Below are 26,088 nucleotides of genomic sequence, written 5' to 3'. Positions count from 1 at the left end.
CTGTTAATGAGAAGTGATGGATTGAGAGTATACAGTGTGGGGTGGGGAGTGTTGAGGAGGGGGTGCTGTTAATGAGAAGTGATGGATTGAGAGTATACAGTGTGGGGTGGGGAGTGATGAGGAGGGGTTGCTGGAGATGAACTGTGCTGGAGCTGGGAGCTGTAAGTTGGGAGCTGGGTGCTGTGCCGTGTGAGAAGCTGAGAAATCAGATTGCAACTCAAGCTGTGGACTTGGAGGATTGGAGCTGTGTGAGATTACTAGGAGCAGTAATTGAGGATCAGTGGGTTTCCTACCTGGGAGCAGTGTGTTCATGAGCAGTGAGATATACACCCCTTCCCTTTAGACCTCGCTCCCTCTCTCTTTCTCAAGCACTTAGCCTGGGTAGACTGGCTGCACGGGGCTTTCATATGTTTTAAATGGGATGTTTTAGTCTTTTAGGGGCTGTTAGCTTGACTAACCATCTGGCAGTGTCTGATAGCTTGATCCCAGAGTCGAGAAGCGACTGAAATCATTTGAACCCGAGCTCGTGCTCCGAAGACAACAGAGCCTCACGGACTCATGCCAGCTGGGCACGCTGAAGATGTGAAAAACCTGCTTTTATTTGATCCCACAATATTGTACTGTCTCCTTTCATTCAGTTTGTAACTTTGTTATCTTTTTAGTGTTTGTCTATCCAGAGCGGACATTTCAGTTCTTCTATACTTCACACCCTCAGCTTCTGGGAGGATTCAGGACTGTACCCGTATTGTTCTTTGAGCAGCTTCACAATAGTATTACCCTGCTATCATTGGCTCCTTCAGCTGGCAGTCAAACCTCTGTTTTTTTCTTCTTACATCAGACCCAGCAGTCACTGGACAAAGACCTGTATTAAATAGGCTGGTCTGCTGGTATTGTTTAGTTACAAAGACCTGTATGAAACAGGCTGGTCTGCTGGTATTGTTTAGTTACAAAGACCTGTATGAAATAGGCTGGTCTGCTGGTATAGTTTAGTTACAAAGACCTGTATGAAATAGGCTGGTCTGCTGGTATTGTTTAGTTACACAGACCTGTATGAAATAGGCTGGTCTGCTGGTTATTGTTTAGTTACAAAGACCTGTATGAAATAGGCTGGTCTGCTGGTATTGTTCAGTTAAAGCAGCACTGTGTGGTCATTGTTATAGTAGAATATCTTTTATGTGTGTGTAACATTTTCTCCAAAGCTTTTTTGTTCACTTCACGTTTCAAGAAAGCAGTTGCTGTTGACAGTCCACTTAGTTTATGTTCATTTCAGAAGTAGGAGCAGAACAAAACATTTATTGAAAATTAAAACTTTACAAAACATTTAAAGAACAGGTACATGAAAAAAGGTTTGCATTAATTGAAGTACAGAAATGTAAAAAAATGGTTATTAAAATGGTGCTGATTTACATTCATGTTTTGCTTTTAATTTAAAACCTGATTATAAAGATTGTTGACCATAAACAATGCTTTGAATAATAATAAACAATAAAATTAATAAACAGTAAACTGCTCCCCCCTCTCTAAACAACCTGATTTAAACAATAAAGAGTATTTAACAAAAGTCCTTAAGGTTGTGTGAATAGGGCCCTACATTTCCAATGGAACCACACCAAGTGAAAAGAATTGCTTTCAATCATGGTCTGCGCAGCTGCAGAGTTTGTCCTGAAGAGGGCGACAAAGGCCAGGCTTAAAACACGTTTCTGCTTTTCCACTGTGGGCAGATTGCACATGTAATGCAATTTGTTTGTGATTTACGAGATCCATGGAAATGTCTTCTTTCTTGTGATGATATTTCACACACATTATTGTTCAAATGAGCAAACAATTATAATATTGAAACATTGAACTGCCTGACGAGTAGACCCGATGCATCTAATTAAATGCTTATTAGGGTAATTATCCAACCATTTCAGAAATCTGATGAGATAATTTATAAACAAAATTATAATAACAGGAGGAAAAGGCATCTTGTATCTATTGATTGCCTGTATAAAGGTATGTATGAAGCCCCAGGGTATATAGATTTACCAGATGTACTTAAATCCCAAATAGTTCAGCTAGATACTATAAATATCTATAAATATCCATTCGATAGACAAAATCTAACTAGAAACAAGAACATGGTTTTCTGAGAATATTGCCCGTTATGGTCAACAAACCTGCACATTTGAGACCTATGTAGCCAATGGAATTGCAATATAGGAACACGTTGTGGAATTATTTAGTTAGCTACAATCACCTTAAGAGATACTTATCAGTACTTGCTGTGGGAATTCTAGCACTGTGCAGAGATGCCAACTAAGTCTGCCACTTGGTGCTGTTTATGTGTTTGTAATCAATAAATACTCAGGACATATTGAACATGTTATGCTGAAACACCTGTCCAGTTGTGAGTGTTTACAATTACAAAAACACTAACCTGACAGATTAAACAGTAAAAATGAGGCTGCCTCAGCCCCAAGTGTAAAAACAAATAATTCACCTTGTTTCGCTCTGCAGGTGGTGCTGTTTTACCCCCTAACTTTCACCCAAAGTTGTGTCAGATTGAACATTCCCTTCACCGAGGAGTGGAGAGGACAGACAGGGAGTTCAATACAAAGGGTTTCTTACAACACAAAACAGTCTAGTTCAGCTGGCAGATTGTTACAGTGGAAACATAATTATCATAATCATAATCATAATAATTATAATCAAGCCTAAACCCAGGATAGAGCGGCTCAGTGAATGTGGTTTGGAATCTGTGCAGGAGGGTCATTGTGTCAGAGACGTCATAAAATGACAGCGTACCAGCATTGAAGTCCAGATACACTCCTGTTCTGGGGGAGCAGGGTGCAGTTATTGTAATTTCATTGTTATTCTGCCGGGCAGAGTAACCAGAGCATTCCAAACTCCAGGACTTGTCATTGCATCCAAGGAGACAGGAAGGATTCCCTCCTTTCCTGCTGATTCCTTTATATGTGACTCCTATAAAGGCCCCTCCCCCACTGCACTCAATCTCCCAGTAACAGCGAGTCCCAGACAAACCCTCTCTGCAAAGCACTTGGGGATAGTAATCAAATCTCTCAATTTGATTAGGATATTGCCGGATCTCTCTCCATTTCTGGGGCAGTCTCCCCAATCTCTGGGTCTCCCTCGTCCTTGTCACCTTTCTGTTCCCTTCAGACAGACAGAGCTCTTCATACGCTGTGTTGGGGTCCAGTGTGAGCTGACAGGAATCTGATTGAAGAGAAGAGGACGGGTAGAGGAGAGACGGTTAGAAAAGACAAATCACCTAGAAAATCAACAGTCATTGTCTGCTGCATCCTCAAATTGCTCCCTCCTCCCTGCTTCACCAGTCCCTGCTCCCTCCTCCATGCTCTCTCCTCCTTCATCCCTGCTTCAGCATTCCTTGCTCCCTTCTCAATGCTCCCTGCTACCTCCTCTATGCTCACTCCTCCCTCCTCGCTGCTCCCCTCCTCCATGTTCCCTCCTGTATGCTCCATGGTCTCTCCTCCCTTCTCCCTCTATGATCCCTCCTCTACGGTCCCTCCTCTTTGCTCCCTCCTCCATGCTCCCTCTTCTCTCCTCCCTGCTCCAGCCTCCCTGGTGCATCTTCCCTCCTCCCTTTTCCCTGCTCCCTTCTCTATGCTCCCTCCTCCCTGCTCCCTCCACACTGCTCTCTTTTCCCTGCTCCCTTCTCTTTGCTCCCTTCACCATGCTCCCTCCACCCTGGTCCCATCTCCCTCCACCCTCCTTTATACTCCCTCCTCCCTGCTCCCTCCTCCCTGCTCCCTCCTGCCTTCTCCCTGTTCCCTCCTCCCTCCTTTATGCTCCCTCCTCCCTGCTCCATCTCCACTGATCCCTCCTTCATGCTCCTTCCTTTGAGGTCTATGCTCCCTCCTCCCTCCTGTATGCTCCCTCCTCCCTGTTCCCTCCTCCTTCTATGCTCCCTCCTCCCTCTGCCATGCCTCCTCCTTACTGCTCACTCCTTTATGCTCCCTCCTCCCTGCTCCCTCCTCCCTGCTCCCTCTCCTCTGATCCCTCCTCCATGCTCCCTCCTTTGAGGTCTATGCTCCCTGCTCTATGCTCCCTCCTTTATGCTCTCTCCTCCCTGCTCTTTGCTCCCTCCTCCCTGCTTTCTGCTCCCTCTTATTTTATAGACAAGTATATCTAGATTGTGATGTTTAAGGTTGATTATCAATAGATTTGATCAATAATTCTTACTTGAGATTGATTTCTGACTTTGGATAAGTTATCTCTTTATTTTTCTGTCTTTAATAAACTGCTGCTATTAATTGAACCCTCTTGTTTGATTGTTTTGTTCATTATAATTCCTTGATGTTATTGAACTTCTTCAATTGGAACCAATCAAATGCAACTCTGCATACAATCACAGTTCACTTAATGTTCCTACACGGTATGTGTTGCCATTTTACCCACTCAGACCCCTTGCTTACTAAATATCTTCAATAGAATATCATCTACTCTTCAAATATCTGTCTAATATTTTAATGAGCAATCCATCCCACAAGTGCAGTGATACTGCAATATACATTTACTACCAGCACAGGATGACTGGGAGGGATAGCTGTTCATTTTACCCCACAACTGGTTTCACATGCATTGTACATGTATTAAAAGATGGGATGATTATCTATTCAGGGATACCAAGATATTTAGGGAGAGAAAGGTCTGAGTGGAAAAACAGGCAACAAATGCCCCTCCCCCAGTCATTCTGCATGTATTCATCTGAACCAATACTTGTTGGAAAGGAGTGTAGATTAATGGCTTCACAACTACTAATAAATAATAATAATTGCTGCCCTCAAGCTCCACCCCTCCCTGTTCTGTAGTGTTAGCTCTTCTCACAATGGAGTGACACATCTTTCAATCAAATGTTTCAGTGAAAACAGACTTACATTTTAAAAACTCAGCTCTGTTCCTTGGCTCTGGAGCCTGCAGACTGTAAACTGCAACTTCATTCACTGGGCAGAAAAAAGAGAGAGAAATAGAATTGAAACATGTGGATTAATACACAACACACACAAGACTCCAAACAGCAATCTGAAAAGAAACCAGGCTTATTCACAGCATTTCAGGTGTAAAAATCTCTCCTCCCTGCTCATTCTTCCCTGCTGCCTCCCTCCTGCAATATTCATATAGTCAACAATCTGCAAGAGGTCTTTATTAATGTCTTGCAAGTCCTGTCCCTCCTCAAGCCATGGTCTATTTGAGAAATCTCTATCAAAGGAATCTATTTCACACCAACCTGTTTTGGTTATTTTGACTAATTCCCCCTTGCAGAAGTCCTCAATATGGTCTTTAAGTTCAGATACAGCTTTCCTCACAGCCCCAAAAGAGCTGCCTGTATTGGCAGTAACGCTGGGTAAGTCTCCAGCTTCAGGAGGGGCACAGAGAGACTGGAAATTCTACAACAGGAAAATGGAGAAAATGAGTTTTCAGTGAAACAGAATGGGGTCCAAAACATTCCTGGGGAAAAGCAAGGATTCATTCAATTGGAGAGGTCTGTCTGAAACCGTCCCAGTTATGGACTTGAGATTTTCTAACAAGCAGTGATGTTACCTGTAGAAAATGGATGTGATCCTCTGTCTCTGAAAGCTGTTTCAGCTCAGCGTTTCTCCTCCTTAGCTCAGCAATCTCCTGTCCTGCTCCAGATAGCTGAATTAAATTGAAAACTTCCTTGGAGGTGGTTTAAACTTGGACAAAGGCAGCAGTTTCAGACAACATGTGTGTATAGTAGTAAGATACAACACCATCTAGTGCACAGCTGCCAGCAACACAAAAGGACACTTGATCCACAGTAGCTGTCCACTAGATGGTACTGTTTCATACTAGTAACAGTGAATGATGGCTGATCTAGCATGTGTTACATGTTTGTTTTGTGAAGCACCTAGGAAACTGAAGCAGCTTTCTCTTTAATGGATATTTAGGGCTTCTGATTTCCGTTTTTAATCGATAAACACAGATAAAACAGCCCTGATACAAAACAATGAAATCAGTGTAAAAAATGCCTAAATACACAAAATCCCCAGAAGAATGAGCCTGTGAACAGAAGGACTTCACTGTGGAAGAGAGCAAAGGAAAGAGGGGACTAGTAGAGTGAGCGAAAGAAATTGTAGATTTTAATGAACAAAATCCTAAATAGGTTATTACATTTCGTTTTAAACTAACTTAAACATATCTGTTTTAATCATGTAAAAATGTGTTTTAACGCACCAAATTAAGCTATTTTTTTCTGCCCGATTTATATTGTATATCATGTAAATATTGTATATTGTATATCATATTAATCTTTTATATTATTAATATTATTATTTTATATCTTAGCAGATGCCCTTATGCAGGGTGAATTACAATTGTTACAAGATATCACTTTATTTTTTACATACAATTCCCCATTTATACAGTTGGGTTTTTACTAGAGCAATCTAGGTAAAGTACCTTGCTCAAGGGTACAGCAGCAGTGTCCCCCACCTGGGACTGAATCCACGACCCTCCGGTCAGGAGTCCAGAGCCCTAAACACTACTCCATATCACTACTCCACTACTCCATACTCTATATTAATCTTGTATATTGTATATCATATTAATCTTGTATATTGAATATCATATTAATCTTGTATATTGTATATCATATTAATCTTGGTCTTTTCTGCTTTTTTTAAATTATGTGCTTGACTTTTCTGGGAATGTCATTTTTAAAAAGTTTAATTAAACTATAATATCTTAAACAATGAAAATGATCTATGATTTTATTAAGTCGCAAGATACATATAAAAAACACTAGGAATATAAATCATGCTAATTTTACACTACAAATTCCAATGCACCACAAAACAGCTGAACAAATCCTTCTTACCCTGTGAGGCAGGGCTGAGGTCCAGCATGTGCAAACAGTGTGTTTTTGTTTGATTGTAAATAATGTTTATGATAATCATGTGTGTGCTAGATATAGCAGGGCATATTCAAATCCAGGATTTTAATCCCACACAAGTCTAGAGAGGAGGTGTCAGGGAGACTGTTCCTGGAGCGGGACAGCCTTTCTTGTTTGGTCAACTTTTATTTTCTAGTTGTTTTCGAGCAGTGTTTTGTTTTGAATGTTTTGTGTTTTTGTATCATAGAAAACCTCCTGTGTCTCTCCTGTCAATCAGCGATAGCCACACCCATAACAACGCCCCTGTTACACCCTGAAACACGGCACATCTCCAGGTCCAGCATAACTTTGAGCAGGAGGAGGATTGAGTCCTGTCTTCTTTAATTTCTCCACAACTTCAGCCAGCATGGTGTTTCTGCACAGATCAGGCCTTGGGGTAAAGGTCTTTCTGCACTGGGGGCAGCTGTAGACACTTGTATGATCAGTCTGATCCCAGCAGTTCTTAATACACCCCATACAGTAACTGTGTCCACATGGAATAGCGACTGGGTCCTTCAATATCTCCAGACATACTGAACAGCTAAACTGATCCTCTGACCACAAGTTTGAAGCCATCTTGCTGCAGTGAGGCAGAGAGACTGACGATTTCAGAACAGAAACTTCACTGTGCTGATTTCCTGGAATTGTGTACAGCTCTGAGAGGCGGGGTTTGGGACTGAGGCCAGGTTTAGACAAGCAGGGTGAGCAACAACTGCTGAATCAGTGTGAGAGGGGCGGAGAGGAGAGAGTTGTGAGTGGGACTGGAGTTTGAGAATGGCATTGTCACAGTAACCCTTCTATAGCTACAGTATGTATTTGACTGCACTAGACCTTCACTTCTGTGTGGGTCTGAATCCTCAGAAGTTCACAAGGGAAGTGAGTTTGGTGGAGTTCGATCTTCGTGGGCATTAATCCACATCTCAAAGTCCATTAGTCCTCAACCACAAACTTGTCTTTGAGCACCAACTGCTTTCTTCCCTCCAGTTCAGGGTAAGCTTGAGGCACAGAGTCTGAACTGCTCACCCCCTAAGAGAATGTGAAGGGTGGTCCATCCAGTCCAGGGGAGGCTGTATATCATGAGAACTAGACATGTTCTAGTGTTATCAGACAGGGTGTGTACGTTACTGACATACTCATTTATTACAGTGCTGATTTCATGAGATAAAACCATTTTATACAGAACAGACACTCAAACAAAGCTTACAATCAAGGGACCTACTTTTCAAATCCGTGCACTACTTGTTTTATTCATTTCAGACAATGTCTTCCCTCTCATCAGCAGAACATCATTCTCTCAAGTCCATTCTTGTTTTGCTGTTGCTCGTTTTGTTTTCCACACTTCTTTATTTCCACTCTCTTTGACTCAGGTGAAGCCCATTGATCCTGCAGCCCCCACACTGGTTTCCTCTCCCCGTTCACTTCCTTCCTTCCTGTGTTACAGGTAATAGGACCCCACCTCCTGACCCCCTTCATCAAACATTTCAAACAGATTTCATTTCAATCAGCCATGCTGCTGTGTTTTCATGAACAGATACAATTGCTCATTTTGAAAACTCTCCTGATAGATAGATATTAATGAACACTCACGTGGACCACACTGAAGTTAAAGGTTTAAACGGCATCATGTTCTTTACATTTCTTTCCTGATGAGGATTTTCTATGGCTGTTTCTGATTAGATTTTATTCACCATGCTGACTAACTATTCCAGCAAAACACTGCTTCTGAAAAGACTCCTGGAGGCTGATTGTGGGGAAGCATATGTCTGTTGCACGGGCTGCAGTGCACAATGCTTACCCTGTGGACTTCAGTGCCCAGCGCACCACCAATATGCTTCCCCACCTTGTTTCCACACAATCAGCCTGGACAAGAGTTTTCAGAGGCAATTCTTGCTGGAATAGTTAGTAAGCATTTCAAATAAAGATCTAAGCAAAAATCACATTGAATCATTCAGCACACACATACTAGGATATTAAAGATCAGAAATGTAACATTAAGAATATATAGATGATATAAACAATACTTTAATCAACCTATTTTCAATTATATTTCTTTAATAAAAAATATTTACATGCAGTTATTGCTGATCAAATTTAAAACCATTACATTGTTTGATTAAAGTGCAAATTGAAAATAATATCTCTTATATTACAACTTAAATACAATCTTATTAATTCATTTTAAATTAGTATATTTATTTATTTTCATTGTTAAAATAAAATACTTTGACAATCTGACAATCTTTAGCTTGTATTTGAAGATGGTGCTATTATCTTTTCAGACGCACCAATATATTTAGAAAGCGAGGGATCTGAGTGGGTAAAATAGACAGAAATGCCCCCACTTCAGTTCTCAATTGTTTTTGGAGGGGAGGGGTTTTCTTCTTCAACAAGGAGAACAAATGGAATAACAAGAACAAGCTTGTTTCCATGTTTAGACTGTCCATTTCTACTGATTTATCACAGTATTAACAATGTGTTTGACTGCTGTGTTAGAGTGTCTGGTTCTGTACAGGAATATAAGAAGGATGGAACTCCAGCCATTGGAATAGTTGTGTCAATACCCTCGATTCACCATGAAGTGTGATCCTGGGCTGGAATCACAATATGTGCTTCTGCTGTTTCTGTTGAAATGGTACAGAGACAGGGATGGGTTTCACAAGAAACAAAACTTATCTGTCTTTCTGAACTCCAGGAGTTATATAAAGCTCTAAGAGGCGGGGTTTGGGACTGAGGCCAGGTTTAGACAAGCAGGCTGAGCAGAGACTGCTGAATCAGTGTGAGAGGGGTGGAGAGGAGAGAGTGGGACAGGAGTTTGAGAATGGCACCCTCTGTCACAGCGCTCCTTCAAGACTGAAGCTTCCTCCCAATGGGACAGGCCCATTCCCAGTAGAGACTCTGAATGAGGGCGGGACACTGGCCACACAAACAATCCCACCTCCTTCCAAGAACCCAGTCCTATATACAGGACACGTGATGGGCTTGCATGAGAAATCCTGGAGTGAGTCAGAAGAGATCTTTCCTTTCTAATGGAGGGCTCTCAGTATATCTGCAGGGACATGTCATGTGTTCTTCATGAGTGATGAAAGGCTTTGCAATGATAAGCTGTGAAGCTCTTTGGTCCTTCATCACACCTGCAGATATATCTGGAATGGACTGACGGTTCAGCTTTGAGTTTTCACTTCTCAAAAGACATACAGCAGCCACCAGATCCTCTTCACTTGCATTAGTTGGCAGGGTTATTGAAATCATGCTGTAGTTTGATACAGATTTGTTATATTAATATTGTGGAGAGTAGAAAAGGTATAGTGATTCAAGCAGCACTATCACTATACTCCAGAGTTGAAATCTGAGTTTGCTCTGCAGCCCTCCTTCACAAAAGGTTTGACTTTTTTTTGACAACCAGGCATAGCCGCAGTGACTGCTTCAGTTGTTCTCCAGATCCCTGGCATGGATTCTGGGATGTATGAAAGCTGCATCTCCCTGTTGCCAGTCAGTTTCAGTTCCAATGGTAGAACAGCACATCAGATCCTATTGCAGTGACTTTGAGAGAGGGCTGACAGTAGGAAGTGCTCGCTTCACTGCCGTATCCAAGACTGCACACAATCCTGATGTTTCATTCACAAGGAACAACAGTCTCCACAGTGATAGGACTCTCTCTATGTGTGGCTCATTCTGGAGAACAGACTACCACCCCAATGCAATAACATACAAGTTCCCTGAAGGAATTAGAGGCTGGTGGGAATCACTGAAGGATGATCATGTATCCCTTCAGAACAATTTAAACACCTTGCAGACACTCAACCTGCCAGGACCAATCACTGTCATCCTGGCTTTATTATGAAATTGTGGAATTTTGTATTTTTAACCCAAAGAAAAGTAGAAAAAACAGTCCAAGCTTTTTTCACCACATGCAAAGGAGGAACTAATTTGACGAATCGATATGTATTTTTCATGAGCCGCCTGCATAGACTGTATATGAGACCGCATTTTAGAAGCAGGTATAACTGTAGGTATACATGTTGTTGACCAGAAGAGTGAAGCGAATCCATCAGACCCAACATTACAGACTTGTATAATTAATTATTAATAAATATGTTTCTGTTGATATTTGAGTTGTTTAGTCTACTTCATATTTTTAGTAACCTATAGGCTGACTTCAGGGTCACCAGTTTAACATTATAAAACATCAGATTTTTTAGGAATGTATAATTTATTACACAGGCTAATCATTAGCAACGTGAAAACTTTAGTTAACATGGATTTAACATGGAAACGTTAGTTAACATGGGGGGGGGAGTAGTAATGGACCTTTACATTTAAAAACTTAAGAACATAAGAAAGTTTCCAAACGAGAGGAGGCCATTTGGCCCATCTTGCTCATTTGGTTGTTAGTAGCTTATTGATCCCAGAATCTCATCAAGCAGCTTCTTGGAGGATCCCAGGATGTCCGCTTCAACAACATTACTGGGGAGTTGGTTCCAGACCCTCACAATTCTCTGTGTAAAATAGTGCCTCCTATTTTCTGTTCTGAATGCCCCTTTATCTAATCTCCATTTTTGACCCCTGGTCCTTGTTTCTTTTTTTCAGATCGAAAAAGTCCCCTGGGTCAACATTGTCACTACCTTTTTAGAATTTTGAATGCTTGAATCAGATCACCACGTAGTCTTCTTTGTTCAAGAATAAATAGATTGGATTATTTTAGACTGTCTGTATATGACATGCCTTTTAAACCCGGGATAATTCTGGTTGCTCTTCTTTGTACTCTTTCTAGAGCAGCAATATCCTTTTTGTAATAAGGTGACCAGAACAGAACACAATATTCTATATGAGGTCTTGATTTAAATTCAACACTTTTCACTATATATCCGAGCATCTTGTTGGCCTTTTTTATAGCTTCCCCACATTGTCTAGATGAAGACATTTCTGAGTCAACATAAACTCCTAGGTCTTTTTCATAGATTCCTTCTTCAATTTCACTATCTCCCATATGATATTTATAATGCACATTTTTATTGCCTGTGTGCAGTACCTTACACTTTTCTCTATTAAATGTCATTTGCCATGTATCTGCCCAGTTCTGAATGCTGTCTAGATCATTTTGAATGACTTTTGCTGCTGCAACAGTGTTTGCCACTCCTCCTATTTTTAGTATTAATAAATAAGAAAACGTCACAGTTAGTTAAATTCATTTTTTTTTATTAAATCACATTACTAAAATCTGGGGGGAAAAAACAGAACAAACATGTTTGCCATATTTTATGGAAGAAGAAGAAGAAGAAGAAGAAGAAGAAGAAGAAGAAGAAGAAGAAGAAGAAGAAGAAGAAGAAGAAGAAGAAGAAGAGCCATTTTTTAAAATACAGTAATCCATCACGTATCCGCCCGTCACATATTCGCCCTACTCATTTATCCACCATGATCAATCGCTTCAGCAACGTTATTTATTATTGAACAGAGAAGATTAGTTCAGAGATTGTAGATCCACCAGAGTTTTTATATGTATGTGCTCCGTGCACAACCTTTGCTGGAAGTGTCACGTGAGCAGTTCAGTGTGTTGACTTGATATGTAAATAAATCCTGTTCTCCTGCAGGGGGCGTATCAAATTCAACCTCCGTCTTGCTCTCCTGCCTGTCACTCAGCAGTGAATGCACGCACCCACACTGCAGACGGCTACTCCGTCACAAGCATTAATACCCTGCATCTTTCTTAACAAGGGATTTAGGGGAGTTCCCTTATAAAAGCTGAATCTCAAAACAATAATTGTGTGAATATAATGTACCGCCGTACCTTTTCTTTGCAGCACTAGCAATAAAGTCGCTGACAAGGTGAGTGTCTTTTATTTATTAACCACAAACAACTGTAGCTGGCTTCCAGACTCATACTGTAGGCAGGTACTGTTTCTCACTCAAAAATCTGTCACACACTTTAACGGCTTCTCCTCCACCATTCACACACGGAGCCGTGCAATCTAACTAACCCCATTCACTCCCGGCTGCGCATACACATTCGCATGCATACCAGCGTAACAATACACACAAAGCGTACAACACGTAACAATTACGTAACAGCAGCGGGTCTTCTGAGCCCCCAGTTGTCCGGGTCGCTACATTAATAATTGTTACAGCTGAGTATAATGGTATTTAAAACAGGATTCATTTATCTGCCTTTTTACATATCCACCCTTACTCTGGTCCCACGGCAGGTGGATATGCGATGGATTACTGTATATATAAAACATAATAATTTAATTTAAAAATAAATTAAATAGTTATGGCCAAAACATATGACTATTTAATCACATTAGTAATAATAAAGTCTACCGATAAACACTTCCTGTGTTAACTATTATTCAGTAGAACTGTTTGTGGACGACAACTCAATTTTAGCCTTTTATTTTAATTGAGGAATAACATGGATTTTTTTTGTCTGAGAATTTCGGGTTTTTCTTAAACTAGGATCCCTGGTAATTACTAAACATTCAGCTGAAATACGAATCAATCAGTCGTTCATTTTCTTTACTCAAGTGAAACCCTTGAGAACACATTCTCATTTCAATAACGCCTTGTTACCAGACTGTGCCTTTTAGAAAGAGCTCCGTTTGTAGCCCAGAGTAATATGCTACCCATAATGCAGTGCATGTCATATCCACAGATATTGATGTGTGTTATTGTTACAATTTTTAGGAACAGTGATGTAAACACTAAAGGCCATGTATCATACAACTTAGTATTTTGCTCAGAAATATCGTTAACACTTTAAAACTATTGTATATATACACAGTTGTCATCAAAAGTTTACATATCCCAATGGAAATTTATAATTTCTTGAAATGTCTCAAAAACAAATAATTATAGGAAAAATCTTTTGAAGCAATAGTTTTGTAAACTAAAGTATGTAAACTTTTGACTACAGCTGTATATATACAGGGTCACAGCCATGAAAAATGACAAGGCGCTTGCCCGTGCACATTGGAATATTAATAAGCTGGATTTGCGAAACTGCTGGCTGCCAAGGGAATGTATTATTCCTTGTTATTAGGCTGATATGTACTTCTTTCTAATCAACAGTAATACTTTGCCTCACATATTGGGACAATCAACATGATTCATGTGAAACCCATTTGTTGCTAAAAACAAAGTTCAATACAATGGTTTTCTTACAACACAAAACTGTCTAGTTCAGCTGGCAGATTGTTACAGTGGAATCAGAACCCCAAAGCCTAAACCCAGGATAGAGCGGCTCAGTGAATGTGGTTTGGAATCTGTGCAGGAGGGTCATTGTGTCAGAGACGCCATAAAATGACAGTGTGCCGGCATTAAAGTCCAGATACACTCTTATTCTAGGGGAGTGGGGGGCAGTTATTGCTGTTTCATTGTTATTGTGCTGGGCAGTGTAATTGGAATCAGAGCAGAACAAACTCCAGGACTTGTTATTGAATCCAAGTATACAGGAATGACCCCCTCCTTTCCTGCTGATTCTTTTATATGTGACTCCTATGTAAGACCCTCCCCCACTGCACTCAATCTCCCAGTAACAGCGAGTCCCAGACAAACCCTCTCTGCAAAGCACTTGGCATACACGTCAAATCTCTCTGGGTGATCATCAGGCCATTGCTGAATCCCTCTCCTCAGTGTCAACTTTCTGTTACCTTCAGACAGACAGAGCTTTCTATATGCTGTGTTGGGGTCCAGTGTGAGCTGACAGGAATCTGATTGAAGAGAAGAGGACGGGTAGAGGAGAGACAGTTAGAAAAGTCAAATCACTGAGAAAATCTCCACTAGGTTTGAATGGTACGGAACCAACAAAAAGACTGATAAATACATATAACAGCAGGTTCTTTTTATAATGGCTGTTTCTGACATGAGGCTACAACTTGAAAACAGAAGAGGCATTGAGGTACAAAGGTACAGAAGGGATTATTTGTATTATTTTGGGTGAGTTTGTGTGAATTCATTTTACAGCTGGCAATCAATGCACAAAGTAATGATGCTAATCATTGTAAAATATTATACTCTCCCCTCCAACAAGTATTGGGACTGGTGAATAATTGCAGATTCACTGAGTTTGGGGCATTTGCTGTCTTTTTTCCCCCACTCAGACCCCTTGCTTACTAAATATCTTGAATAGAATATTGTCCACTCTTCAAATATATGTCTAATATTTTAATGAGAAATCCATCACACAAGTGCAGTGATACTGCAATATACATTTACTAATAGCGTAGGGTGACCTTTATAATTGCTCTTATTTTAAATAATTCTCATCCATTTATATTAGGTGTTCTTACTGGACTTTACTAATATAAGTAAATATTTACTCGAAGTTTTAACTACTCTTAGTCAAACTCGTTCTTACAATTAATTTACTGTATTCTCTATATTGCTGTTACTTGAATTTGATCTTATTGTACTTTCAGAACTGCTCTTACCTGTATTATGATATTCTGTAATGTGATATTTTATAAAGCGATAACTTGTGATGTGATATTTTATAATGCAGTACTTTGTACTGTGATACTTTGTAACAATTGTAAGTCATCCTGGGTAAGGGTGTCTGCTAAGAAATAAATAATAATAATAATAATAATAATAATAATAATAATAATAATAATAATAATAATAATAATAATAATCAGGGATAGCTGTTCATTTTACCACAAATCTGATTTTACATGTATTGTACATGTATTAAAAGATGGGATGATTATCTATTCAAGGATACCAAGATATTTTGCTTATTTGTTTAAATCAGGTACCAGGCTTTGTTTGTTACACAATTTAACTATGGTATGATATGTAAGATGGCTCTTGTGTCAAAGCTGAGAACAAGATAAGAACAAGTAAAGTGCATTTAAGGAAGGGTGATAAGTGTACAAGGGGAAAAACAGAGGAGTTCTACAGGTACTTTCTGAAGAGGTGAGTCATGGAATGTGGTCAGGGACTGGAAAGTCCTGACATTTGTAGCATCAGTATCACCGGTCTCAGCATTAACTTCAGTGTCATTGGTCTCAGCATTAACTTCAGTAGCAGTGAATCAAACGCATGTCTCTCAGTGAAGGTATAAACCCATCTACTGATTCATATTTATAACTTCTATTCTTCCTGCCCTTTTAATATCACATATTTCTACAGTGTGAATAGGGCCATTTTAGGTTGGTGTGGTTTTGCTGGGAGCCAATTTGTTTTAAAAAATATGGGTCATGATATTTCAAACATCATCCAAGGTGGATCGCTGGCTAAACAGTTAACGACATATATTACTTTGCAGTTTGCATTAATAGTCATTAGACTTTATAAGATGATAACTTTCATCTTCATAACAGATATATACAGTGCCTATAGAAAGCCTTTCAAAATGCTCACCTTTTTTGCCTTATAGCCTGGAATTAAAATGCATTCAAATAGTTTTTTTTTTCATTTATCTACACATCCTGCCCCACAACTTCCAAGTGAACAAAAATATTCTAGAAGTCTGTAGTTAATTAATTAACATTAATTAAAAATAAAAACTGAAATAGTTTGGTTGGATAAGTGTCCACCCCCCTTGTAATAGCAATCCTAAATTAGCTCAGGTGTAACCAATCGCCTTCAAAATCACACACCAAGTTAAGTGGCCTCCACCTGTGTTAAATTGTAGTGATTCACATGATTTCAGGATAAATTCAGCAGTTCCTGTAGGTTCCCTCTGTTAGGTAGTGCATTTCAAAGCAAAGACTCAACCATGAGCACCAAGGCACTTTCAAAAGAACTCCGGGACAAAGTTGTTGAAAGGCACAGATCAGGGGATGGGTATAAAAAAAATATCAAAAGCCTTGAATATCCCTTGGAGCACAGACGATTATTAAGAAGTGGAAGGTGTATGGCACAACCAAGACCCTGCCTAGATCAGGCCGTCCCTCCAAACTGGATGACCGAGCAAGAAGGAGACTGATCAGAGAGGCTACCAAGAGGCCAATGGCAACTTTGCAAGAGCTACAGGCTTTTATGGCCAAGACTGGTCAAAGTGTGCATGTAGCAAGAAGGAAGCCATTACTCAAGAAAGCTCACCTTAAATCCCGTTTGAAGTATGCAAAAAAACACTCAGAAGATTCTGTAGCCATGTGGCAAAAAGTGTTGTGGTCTGACAAAACTAAAATGGAATTTCTTGGCCAAAACGCAAAGAGTTATGTTTGGTGCAAACCCAACACAGAGCATCACCCAAAGAACACCATCCCTACTGTGAAGCATGGTGGTGGCAGCATCATGTTATTAGGATGTTTCTCATCGGCAGGGACTGGGGCACTTGTCAGGATAGAAGTGAAAATGAATGGAGCAAAGTACAGAGAAGTCCTTGAGGAAAACCTGCTGCCCTCTGCAAGAAAGTTGAAACTGGGACGGAAGTTCACCTTTCAGCATGACAACGACCCAAAGCACACAGCCAAAGCTACACTGGAGTGGCTAAGGAACAAAAAGGTAAATGTCATCGAGTGGCCCAGTCAGTGCCCCGACCTAAATCCAATCGAAAATTTGTGGCTTGACTTGAAGATTGCTGTCCATCAACACTCCCCAAGGAACTTGACAGAGTTTGAACAGTTTTGTAAAGAAGAATAATCAAATATTGCCAAATCTAGGTGTGCAAAGTTGGTAGAGACCTTTCCCAACAGACTCACAGCTGTAATTGCTGCCAAAGGTGATTTCACCAAGTATTAACTCGAAGGGGGGGGGGGGGGGTGGGTGGAGACTTATCCAGTTATGATCTTTCAGTTTTGTATTTTTAAAATATAATTTTTTTTCTCAATAAAAACTTTTTCCCCCTTAACAGTGTGGAGTCTTCATAAGTGGAAAAGATCCTTATTTGAATGCATGAAACTCTGAGGCACTGACACAACAAAATGTGAAAAAATTTCAGGGGGGTGTAGACTTTCTATAGGCACTGTATATATATATATATATATATATATATATATATAGGATATGGAGTTTTTTTTTAGACAAATTAGATTTTTGCCTCGGTAAAAATGCATTCCTAGCTACACCCCTGGTTATTGCTGCCTTTAAAAATCCAACGCGATATATTTGTTATTATTATTATTTATTTCTTAGCAGACGCCCTTATCCAGGGAGACTTATAATTGTTACAAGATATCACATTATTTCACATTATAGAGATATCACATTATTTTTACATACAATTACCCATTTATACAGTTGGGTTTTTACTGGAGTAATCTAGGTAAAGTACCTTGCTCAAGGGTACAACCGCAGTGTTCCCCACTGGGGATTGAACCCACAACCCTCCGGCCAAGAGTCCAGAGCCCTAACCACTACTCCACACTGCTGTCCTATGACAGAAGTTATACAGAAACTATGACAGAAGTTATTGACAGAAGTTATACAGTACCGACAAGTAAAGAGATGCTGTTCAAACCGTTGTAAAAAAAAAAACTCCGGATAGTGTAACAGAACTTTCTAAGTTTACATATTATAGATTTTAGACAGAAACACAAAGTTAGACTCATCAGCCCTGATATTAAACAGTAAAAAAAAAAAAAAAAAACCAGCGAAAATTGCTGTTTAATTCCTAATCTTAACATTGTAAATATTTGTTGGGATTTACAATATCATATAATATGCTGTCCTGAATCAATCTTTCATTGTTAAATGAGGGGTGTCATGATGCAGGGGGGGGGGGGGCGGGGTTAGTTGTGGAAGGCCCACTGTGACAGTCCCACTCCCAACTCTCTCCTCTCCGCCCCTCTCACACTCATTCAGCAGTTTCTGCTCCTCCTGCTTGTCTAAACCTGGCCTCAGTCCAAAACCCTGCCTCTTGGAGTTTTACAGAATTCCAGGAAATCAGCACAGTGCAGTTTCATTTGTAGTGAAATTGTCAGTGTCTCCGCCTCACTGCAGCAAGAATGGCAGAAGCAAATATTCTTGTAGCAGAGCAGCAGTTGTTGTGTGCAGTGTGTCTGGAGATTTTGAAGGACCCAGTCGCTATTCCATGTGGACACAGTTACTGTATGGGGTGTATTAAGAACTGCTGGGATCGGACTGAACATAGACGTTTCTACCGCTGCCCCCAGTGCAGAAAGACCTTTATCCGAAGGCCTGTTCTGCGCAGAAACACCATCCTGGCTGAAATTGCTGGAGAACTCAAGAAGAGAAGGCTCAATCCTCCTCCTGCTCAAAGTTATGCTGGACCTGGAGATGTGCCGTGTGATTTCTGCACTGGGAGAAAGTTTAAAGCAGTGAAATCCTGTTTGACGTGCCTGGCCTCTTACTGTGAAACACACGTAAAGTCACACTTTGAGGGGGCTGCTTTCAAGAGGCACAAACTGGTCAACACTATTGAAAATCTGGAGCGGAAGCTTTGTGCTGAACACCAGAAGGTTTTTGAGGTCTTCTGTAGAACTGATCAGATGTGTATTTGCTGGCTGTGTGCAGACAAGGATCACAAGAGCCATGATACAGTCTCAGCTGAGACAGAAAGGAGTGTGAAACAGGTAAGGGTTTGAACCATTTCCTTGTAGCTATCCTAGAAGATAAGAATTCCCAGGATATTTAGTGTGTCTATTCATAAAATGTTAGATCATTTTGAGACCAATTAATGCATTGAATTGAATATTGTATTGAGACCTATTTTACTTTCTCAGCCTAAATTATTATGGATTAGGTTTATATTTGTAGTTTCTGGTTTATTTGGATTTTCTTTTTATTTGGTTCAATTGCTTTTCATTTTCAATATTTTGATATTATTATTTTTCTATGTATTGTGTAACTTGTAAATTATGTATCATGTTTGAATATGTTTTATTGTCATATATTATATCTTACATATCATACCATAGTTAAATTGTGTAACAAACAAAGCCTGGTACCTGATTTAAACAAATAAGCAAAAGCATGTGCCCAAAATACATATGAAATGCAATCTACATTAGAGAAAGCAGCTTCAGCTGTCTAGGTGCCTGTCATAAGCTTATGTAATGTTACACACACTGGATCAGCAACAATTCTCAGTTAGCAGTGTGACAGAGCAGCAGCCCTGTCCTTGTAAAGTGTGTGGGAGGAATGTAAGGTTAGCAGGGAAGGGGTTAAACCTGTCCCTGCCAGCAATCACAGGTGTGGGGCAGCAGTGTGGAGTAGCGGTTAGGGCTCTGGACTCTTGACAGGAGGTCGTGGTTTCAATCCCCGGTGGAGGACACTGCTGCTGTACCCTTGAGCAAGGTACTTTACCTAGATTGCTCCAGTAAAAACCCAACTGTATAAATGGGTAATTGTATGTAGAAATAATGTGATATCTGTATAATGTGATATCATGTAACAATTGTAAGTCGCCCTGGATAAGGGCGTCGGCTAAGAAATAAATAATAATAATAATAATAATAATAATAATAATAATATTTCCCAGTTAGGTAATTGATGCCACACAGGCAATTCTATGTCTGAGTCCCTCTCCCGGCCGATAACACCTGGGTCTTGATGCTAACCTTACCACAAGTAGTAAGAGCCAGTGCCATCTAGTGGACAGGTGCTGTAAGTCAAGTGTACTGTTGTATTGCTGGCAGCTGTGCACTAGATGGTGCTGGCTTTTACCACTATGCAGGCATGTTGTCTGATCTAGCCTGTCTGCAGATGCCTATGACTGGCAACAAGACCGAAGACCAGCTTCAGACCTCAGGTTAAGGCCCCATAACACACACTCATTAGAATAAGTATTGCAATGACCACTCTGAATCACTGAAAACATGATAAGGAGGTAAAGAAACAGTGAAAAAAAGATAATGTAATTTGCTACATTCCATTTAATTAAGAATTATTCTGACAGTTTAGATAGCATACCTTTAGATATTGACACGTTGGGTATCTGTTTGCATAATGTCTGTATTGTTAATCTAATTCCATATTAATGGGAGCGGTGTGAATAACACAGCGTGCTCCGAAATATCCTGTGTTGGGTGTGACAGGATATCACTCAATGCTCCATCAGAAATGTCACTGTGTTACTGTGTTTCTACATAGAAGCAGCTGGGAGAGACACAGGCAGAAATACAACAGAGAATCCAGGAGAGACTGAAAGACGTGGATGAGCTGAAACAGGCTGTGGAGTCACTGAAAGTGGGTATTAACAAGAGGGGGTTATTATTATTATTATTATTATTATTATTATTATTATTATTATTATTATTAAGAAAAATAAATGGAACAAACTGTATTTTAAAATATCAAAAGATTGAATCCTGTCACTTGTTATCCATTTACACATCCATTAGAACAGATTTCTAAACTGATCAATGGACTTGCGCAAATCTGCTGAAGTCTACAGAATATCGCTGTGTGTTTCTTATATGAGTTGTAAGGATGTCTCCTGTGTTATTTCACTCAGAGATCTGCACAGAGGGAAATAAAGGAAAGTGAGACGATCTTTACTGAGCTGATCCGATCCATTGAGAAGATCCACACTGAGGTTACTGAGCTGATTGGAGCTAACGAGAAGGCTGCAGTGAATCAGGCTGAAGGACGCATGAAGAAACTGGAGCAGGAGATTGCTGAGCTAAGGAGGAGAAACGCTGAACTGAAACAGCTTTCAGAGACAGAGGATCACATCCATTTTCTACAGGTAACATCACTGCCTGTTAGAAAATCTCAAGTCCATAACTGGGACGGTTTCAGACAGACCTCTCCAATTGAATGAATCCTTGCTTTTCCCCAGGAATGTTTTGGACCCCATTCTGTTTCACTGAAAACTCCTTTTCTCCACTTTCCTGTTGTAGAATTTCCAGTACTCTGTGCCCCTCCTGAAGCTGGAGACTTACCCAGCGTTACTGTCAATACAGACATCTCTTTTGGGGCTGTGAGGAAAGCTGTATCTGTACTTAAAGACCATATTGAGAACTTCTGCAAGGGGGAATTAGTCAAAATAACCACAACAGGTTGGTGTGAAATAGATTTCTTTGGTAGAGATTTCTCAAAGAGACAATGGCTTGAGGAGGGACAGGACTTGCAAGGCATTAATAAAGCCCTTTTGCAGATTGTTGGCTATATGAATATTGCAGATGTTTTATTTCAAATGATTTCCCCAGGTTGAAACGCCCCACCTCATTTAGAGTGACATCCCGAGTGATGAGTGCAGTAAGGGAGTTTCTTATTATTTGTTTATTTAGCAGACGCCTTTATCCAAGGTGACTTACAGAGACTAGGGTGTGTGAACTATGCATCAGCTGCAGAGTCACTTACAACTACATCTCACTCAAAACACAGAGCACAAGGAGGTTCAGTGACTTGCTCAGGGTCACACAGTGAGTCAGTGGCTGGGGGGGATTTGAACCGGAGACCTTCTGTTTACAAGCCCTTTTCTTTAACCACTGGACCACACAGCCTCCTTAAGCTTCTAGTGCATTATATGAGAAAACAACACAATAGCATTTAAACAGAGACAGAGGGATTCACACATTAAACAACACATTCTATTTCTCTCTCTTTTTTTCGACCAAGTGAATGAAGTTGCAGTTTATAGTCTGCAGGCTCCAGAGCCAAGGAACAGAGCTGAATTTTTAAAATGTAAGTCTCTTTTCACTGAAACATTTGATTGAAAGACGTGTCACTCCATTGTGAGAAGAGCTAACACTACAGAACAGGGAGGGGTGGAGCTTGAGGGCAGCAATTATTATTATTTATTAGTAATTGTAAACCATTAATCTACACTCCTCTCCAACAGACAACAAATTGGTTCAGATGAATACATGCAGAATGACTGGGGGAGGGGCATTTGTTGCCTGTTTTTCCACTCAGACCTTTCTCTCCCTAAATATCTTGGTATCCCTGAATAGATAATCATCCCATCTTTTAATACATGTACAATGCATGTGAAACCAGTTGTGGGGTAAAATGAACAGCTATCCCTCCCAGTCACCTTGTGCTGGTAGTAAATGTATATTGCAGTATCACTGCACTTGTGGGATGGATTGCTCATTAAAATATTAGACAGATATTTGAACAGTGGACAATATTCTATTGAAGATATTTAGTAAGCAAGGGGTCTGAGTGGGTAAAATATAACAGATACCTAGTAGGAACATTAAGTGAAATGTAATTGTATGCAGAGTTGCATTTGATTAGTTCCGATTCAAGAAGTTTGATAAGATAAGGCTTAATTAAAAGCAGCAGCAGTTTTTTGAAGACAGAAAAATAAAAAGAGAGAACTTCTCCAAATTCAGAAATAAATACAGAAAGGTTGATTACCAACCTTAAACATCACAGTCTAAATATATTTGTCTATAAAAATAGGAGGGAGGAGGGGGAGGGAGGAGGGAGAATGGAGGAGATATCATGAACCAGGGAGGAGGGAGCAGGTAGGAGGGAGCATATAGCATTAAGCAGGGAGGAGGGAGGATGAAGGAAGAAGTAGAGTGGAGGGAGCATAGAGGAGGGAGGATGGAGGAGAGAGCAGAGAGTATGGAGGAGGAAGCAGGAAGGAAGAGCATAGAGGAGGGAGCATGGATGAGGGACTATGGACAAGGGAGCATCGAGGAGTGAGGAGGGAGCAGGAAAATGGGAAGAGGGAGGAGGGAGAATAGAGGAGGGAGGATTGAGGAGAAAGCAGAGAAAAGGGAGAATGGATGAGGGAGCAGGAAGCATGGAGGAGGGAGTAGTTAACATAAAAGAAGAAGCATGGAGGAGGGAGCAGGGAGAAGGGAGCATGGAGGAGGAAAGAGGCAGCAGGGAGAATGGAGGAGGGAACATAGAGGAGGGAGCAGGGAAAAGGGAGGACAGTGGAGGGATTTTAGTGGATGATATTCTATTCAAAATATTTACTAAGCAAGGGGTCTGAGTGTTGAAAATGGAAACAAATACCCCACCCCAGTCATTCTGCATGTATTCATCTGAACCAATTCTAGTTGGAGGGCAGTGTATAATATTTTACAATGAATAGCATCATTACTTTGTGCATTGATTACCAGCTGCAAACTCATCCAAAATATACAAACAATCCTATTACTCCCTTCTGTACCTTTGTACTTCAATGCCTCTTCTGTTTTCAAGTTGTAGCCTTATGCCAGAAACAGCCATTATAAAAAGAACCTGTTGTAATATGTATTTATAAGTCTAACTTTTGGTTGGTTCTATGGAGATTTTCTCAGTGATTTGACTTTTCTAACCCTCTCTCCTCTACCCGTCCTCTTCTCTTCAATCAGATTCCTGTCAGCTCACACTGGACCCCAACACAGCGCATAGAGAGCTCTGTCTGTCTGAAGGGAACAGAAAGGCGACATGGGGAGAGACCCAGAGATGTTCTGATCACCCAGAGAGATTTGATTACTATCTCCAAGTGCTTTGCAGAGAGGGTTTGTCTGGGACTCGCTGTTACTGGGAGATTGAGTGGAGTGGGGGAGGGGCTTATATAGGAGTTGCATATAAAGGAATCAGCAGGAAAGGAGAGGATCTTTCCTGTGTCCTTGGATACAATGACAAGTCCTGGAGTTTGTTCTGTTCCGGTTCCAGTTACTCTGCCCGGCACAATAACAATGAAACTGCAATAACTGCCCTCCGCTCCCCCAGAATAGGAGTGTATCTGGACTTTAATGCCGGCACACTGTCATTTTATGGCGTCTCTGACACAATGACCCTCCTGCACAGATTCCAAACCACATTCACTGAGCCGATCTATCCTGCGGTTTATATTTATTCTGGTTCCCCTGTAACAATCTGCCAGCTGAACTAGACAGTTTTGTGTTGTAAGAAACCCTTTGTATTAAACTCCCTGTCTGTCCTCTCCACTCCTCGGGTGAAGGGAATTTTCAATCTGACAAAACTTTGGATGAAAGTTAGGGGGTAAAACGGCACCACCAGCAGAGTGAAACGAGGTGAATTATTTGTTTTTACACTTGGGGCCAAGGCAGCCTCATTTTTACAGTTTAACCTCTTTCAGGTTAGTGTTTTTGTAATTGTAAACACTCACAACTGTACAGCTGTTTCAGCATAACATGTTCAATATGTCCTGAGTATTTATTGATCACAAACACATAAATAGAACCAAGTGGCAGACTTAGTTGGCATCTCTGCACAGTGCTAGAATTCCCACAGCAAGTACTGATAAGTATCTCTTAAGTTGTTTGTAGCTCACTAAATAATTCCACAATGTCTTCCTATATTGCACTTCAATTGGCTACATAGGTCTCAAATTTAGTTTATTGTTTACTAATTTTATTGTTTATTGTTATTCAAAGCACTGTTTAAGGTCAACGATCTATATAATCAGGTTTTAAATTAAAACCAAAACACAAATGTAAATAAGCACCATTTTAATAACCATTTTTTATGTTTCTGTACTTTAATGCAAACATTTTTTATTTAAATGTTTTGTAAAGTTCTTAATTTTCAATAAATGTTTTGTTCTGCACCTACTTCTGAAATTAACATAAACTAAGTGGACTGTCAACAGCAGCTGCTCTCTGGAAACCTGACAGAAAAGCTTCGGAGAAAATGTTAAACACATATAAAATATATTCTACTATAACAATGACCACACAGTGTTGCTTTAACTAAACAATACCAGCAGACCAGCCTGTTTCATACAGGTCTTTGTCCAGTGACTGCTGGGTCTGGTGTAAGAAGAAAAAAACAGTAATTCAGCCTATTGTATCTTTCAAAGGTTTTCCTGCCAGTTGAAGGAGCCAATGATAGCAGGGTAATACTATTGTGAAGCTGCTCAAAGAACACTGCAGGTACAGTCCTGAATCCTCCCAGAAGCTGAGGGTGTGAAGTATAGAAGAACTGAAATGTCCGCTCTGGATAGACAAACACCAAAAAGATAACAAAGTTACAAACTGAATGAAAGGAGACAGTACAATATTGTGGATAGAATAAAAGCAGGTTTTTCACATCTTCAGCGTGCCCAGCTGGCACGAGCCCATGAGGCTCTGTTGTCTTCAGAGCGCGAGCTCGTGGTCAAATGATTTCAGTCGCTTCTCGACTCTGGGATCAAGCTAGCAGACACTTCCAGGTGGTTAGTCAAGCTAACAGCCCCTAAAAGACTAAAACATCCCATTTAAAACACATGAAAGCCCCGTGCAGCCAGTCTACCCAGGCTAAGTGCTTGAGAAAGAGAGAGGGAGAGAGGTCTAAAGGGAAGGGGTGTATATCTCACTGCTCATGAACACACTGCTATCAGGTAGGAAACCCACTGATCCTCAACTACT

At 40.3% G+C, this 26,088-nt stretch overlaps 1 protein-coding gene across 1 annotated transcript in view; it reads left to right on the top strand.

The window, feature by feature from the left end:
* Positions 1–25,284, top strand: part of LOC117965738 (E3 ubiquitin/ISG15 ligase TRIM25-like) — a 323,400-nt gene extending 298,116 nt beyond the window's left edge. The window contains exons 13-14 of the mRNA XM_059016625.1: positions 22,385–22,450; positions 24,085–25,284. Coding sequence (XP_058872608.1) covers positions 22,385–22,450; positions 24,085–24,611 — 593 coding nt within the window. The 3' untranslated portion in view covers positions 24,612–25,284. The remainder of the gene's footprint in view (positions 1–22,384; positions 22,451–24,084) is intronic.
* Positions 25,285–26,088: the final 804 nt, after the last annotated feature.

The sequence above is a fragment of the Acipenser ruthenus genome, chromosome 53 (genome assembly GCF_902713425.1).
Source record: "Acipenser ruthenus chromosome 53, fAciRut3.2 maternal haplotype, whole genome shotgun sequence".
Lineage (NCBI taxonomy): Eukaryota > Metazoa > Chordata > Actinopteri > Acipenseriformes > Acipenseridae > Acipenser > Acipenser ruthenus.
This window is presented reverse-complemented; position numbering and strand designations above follow the sequence as displayed.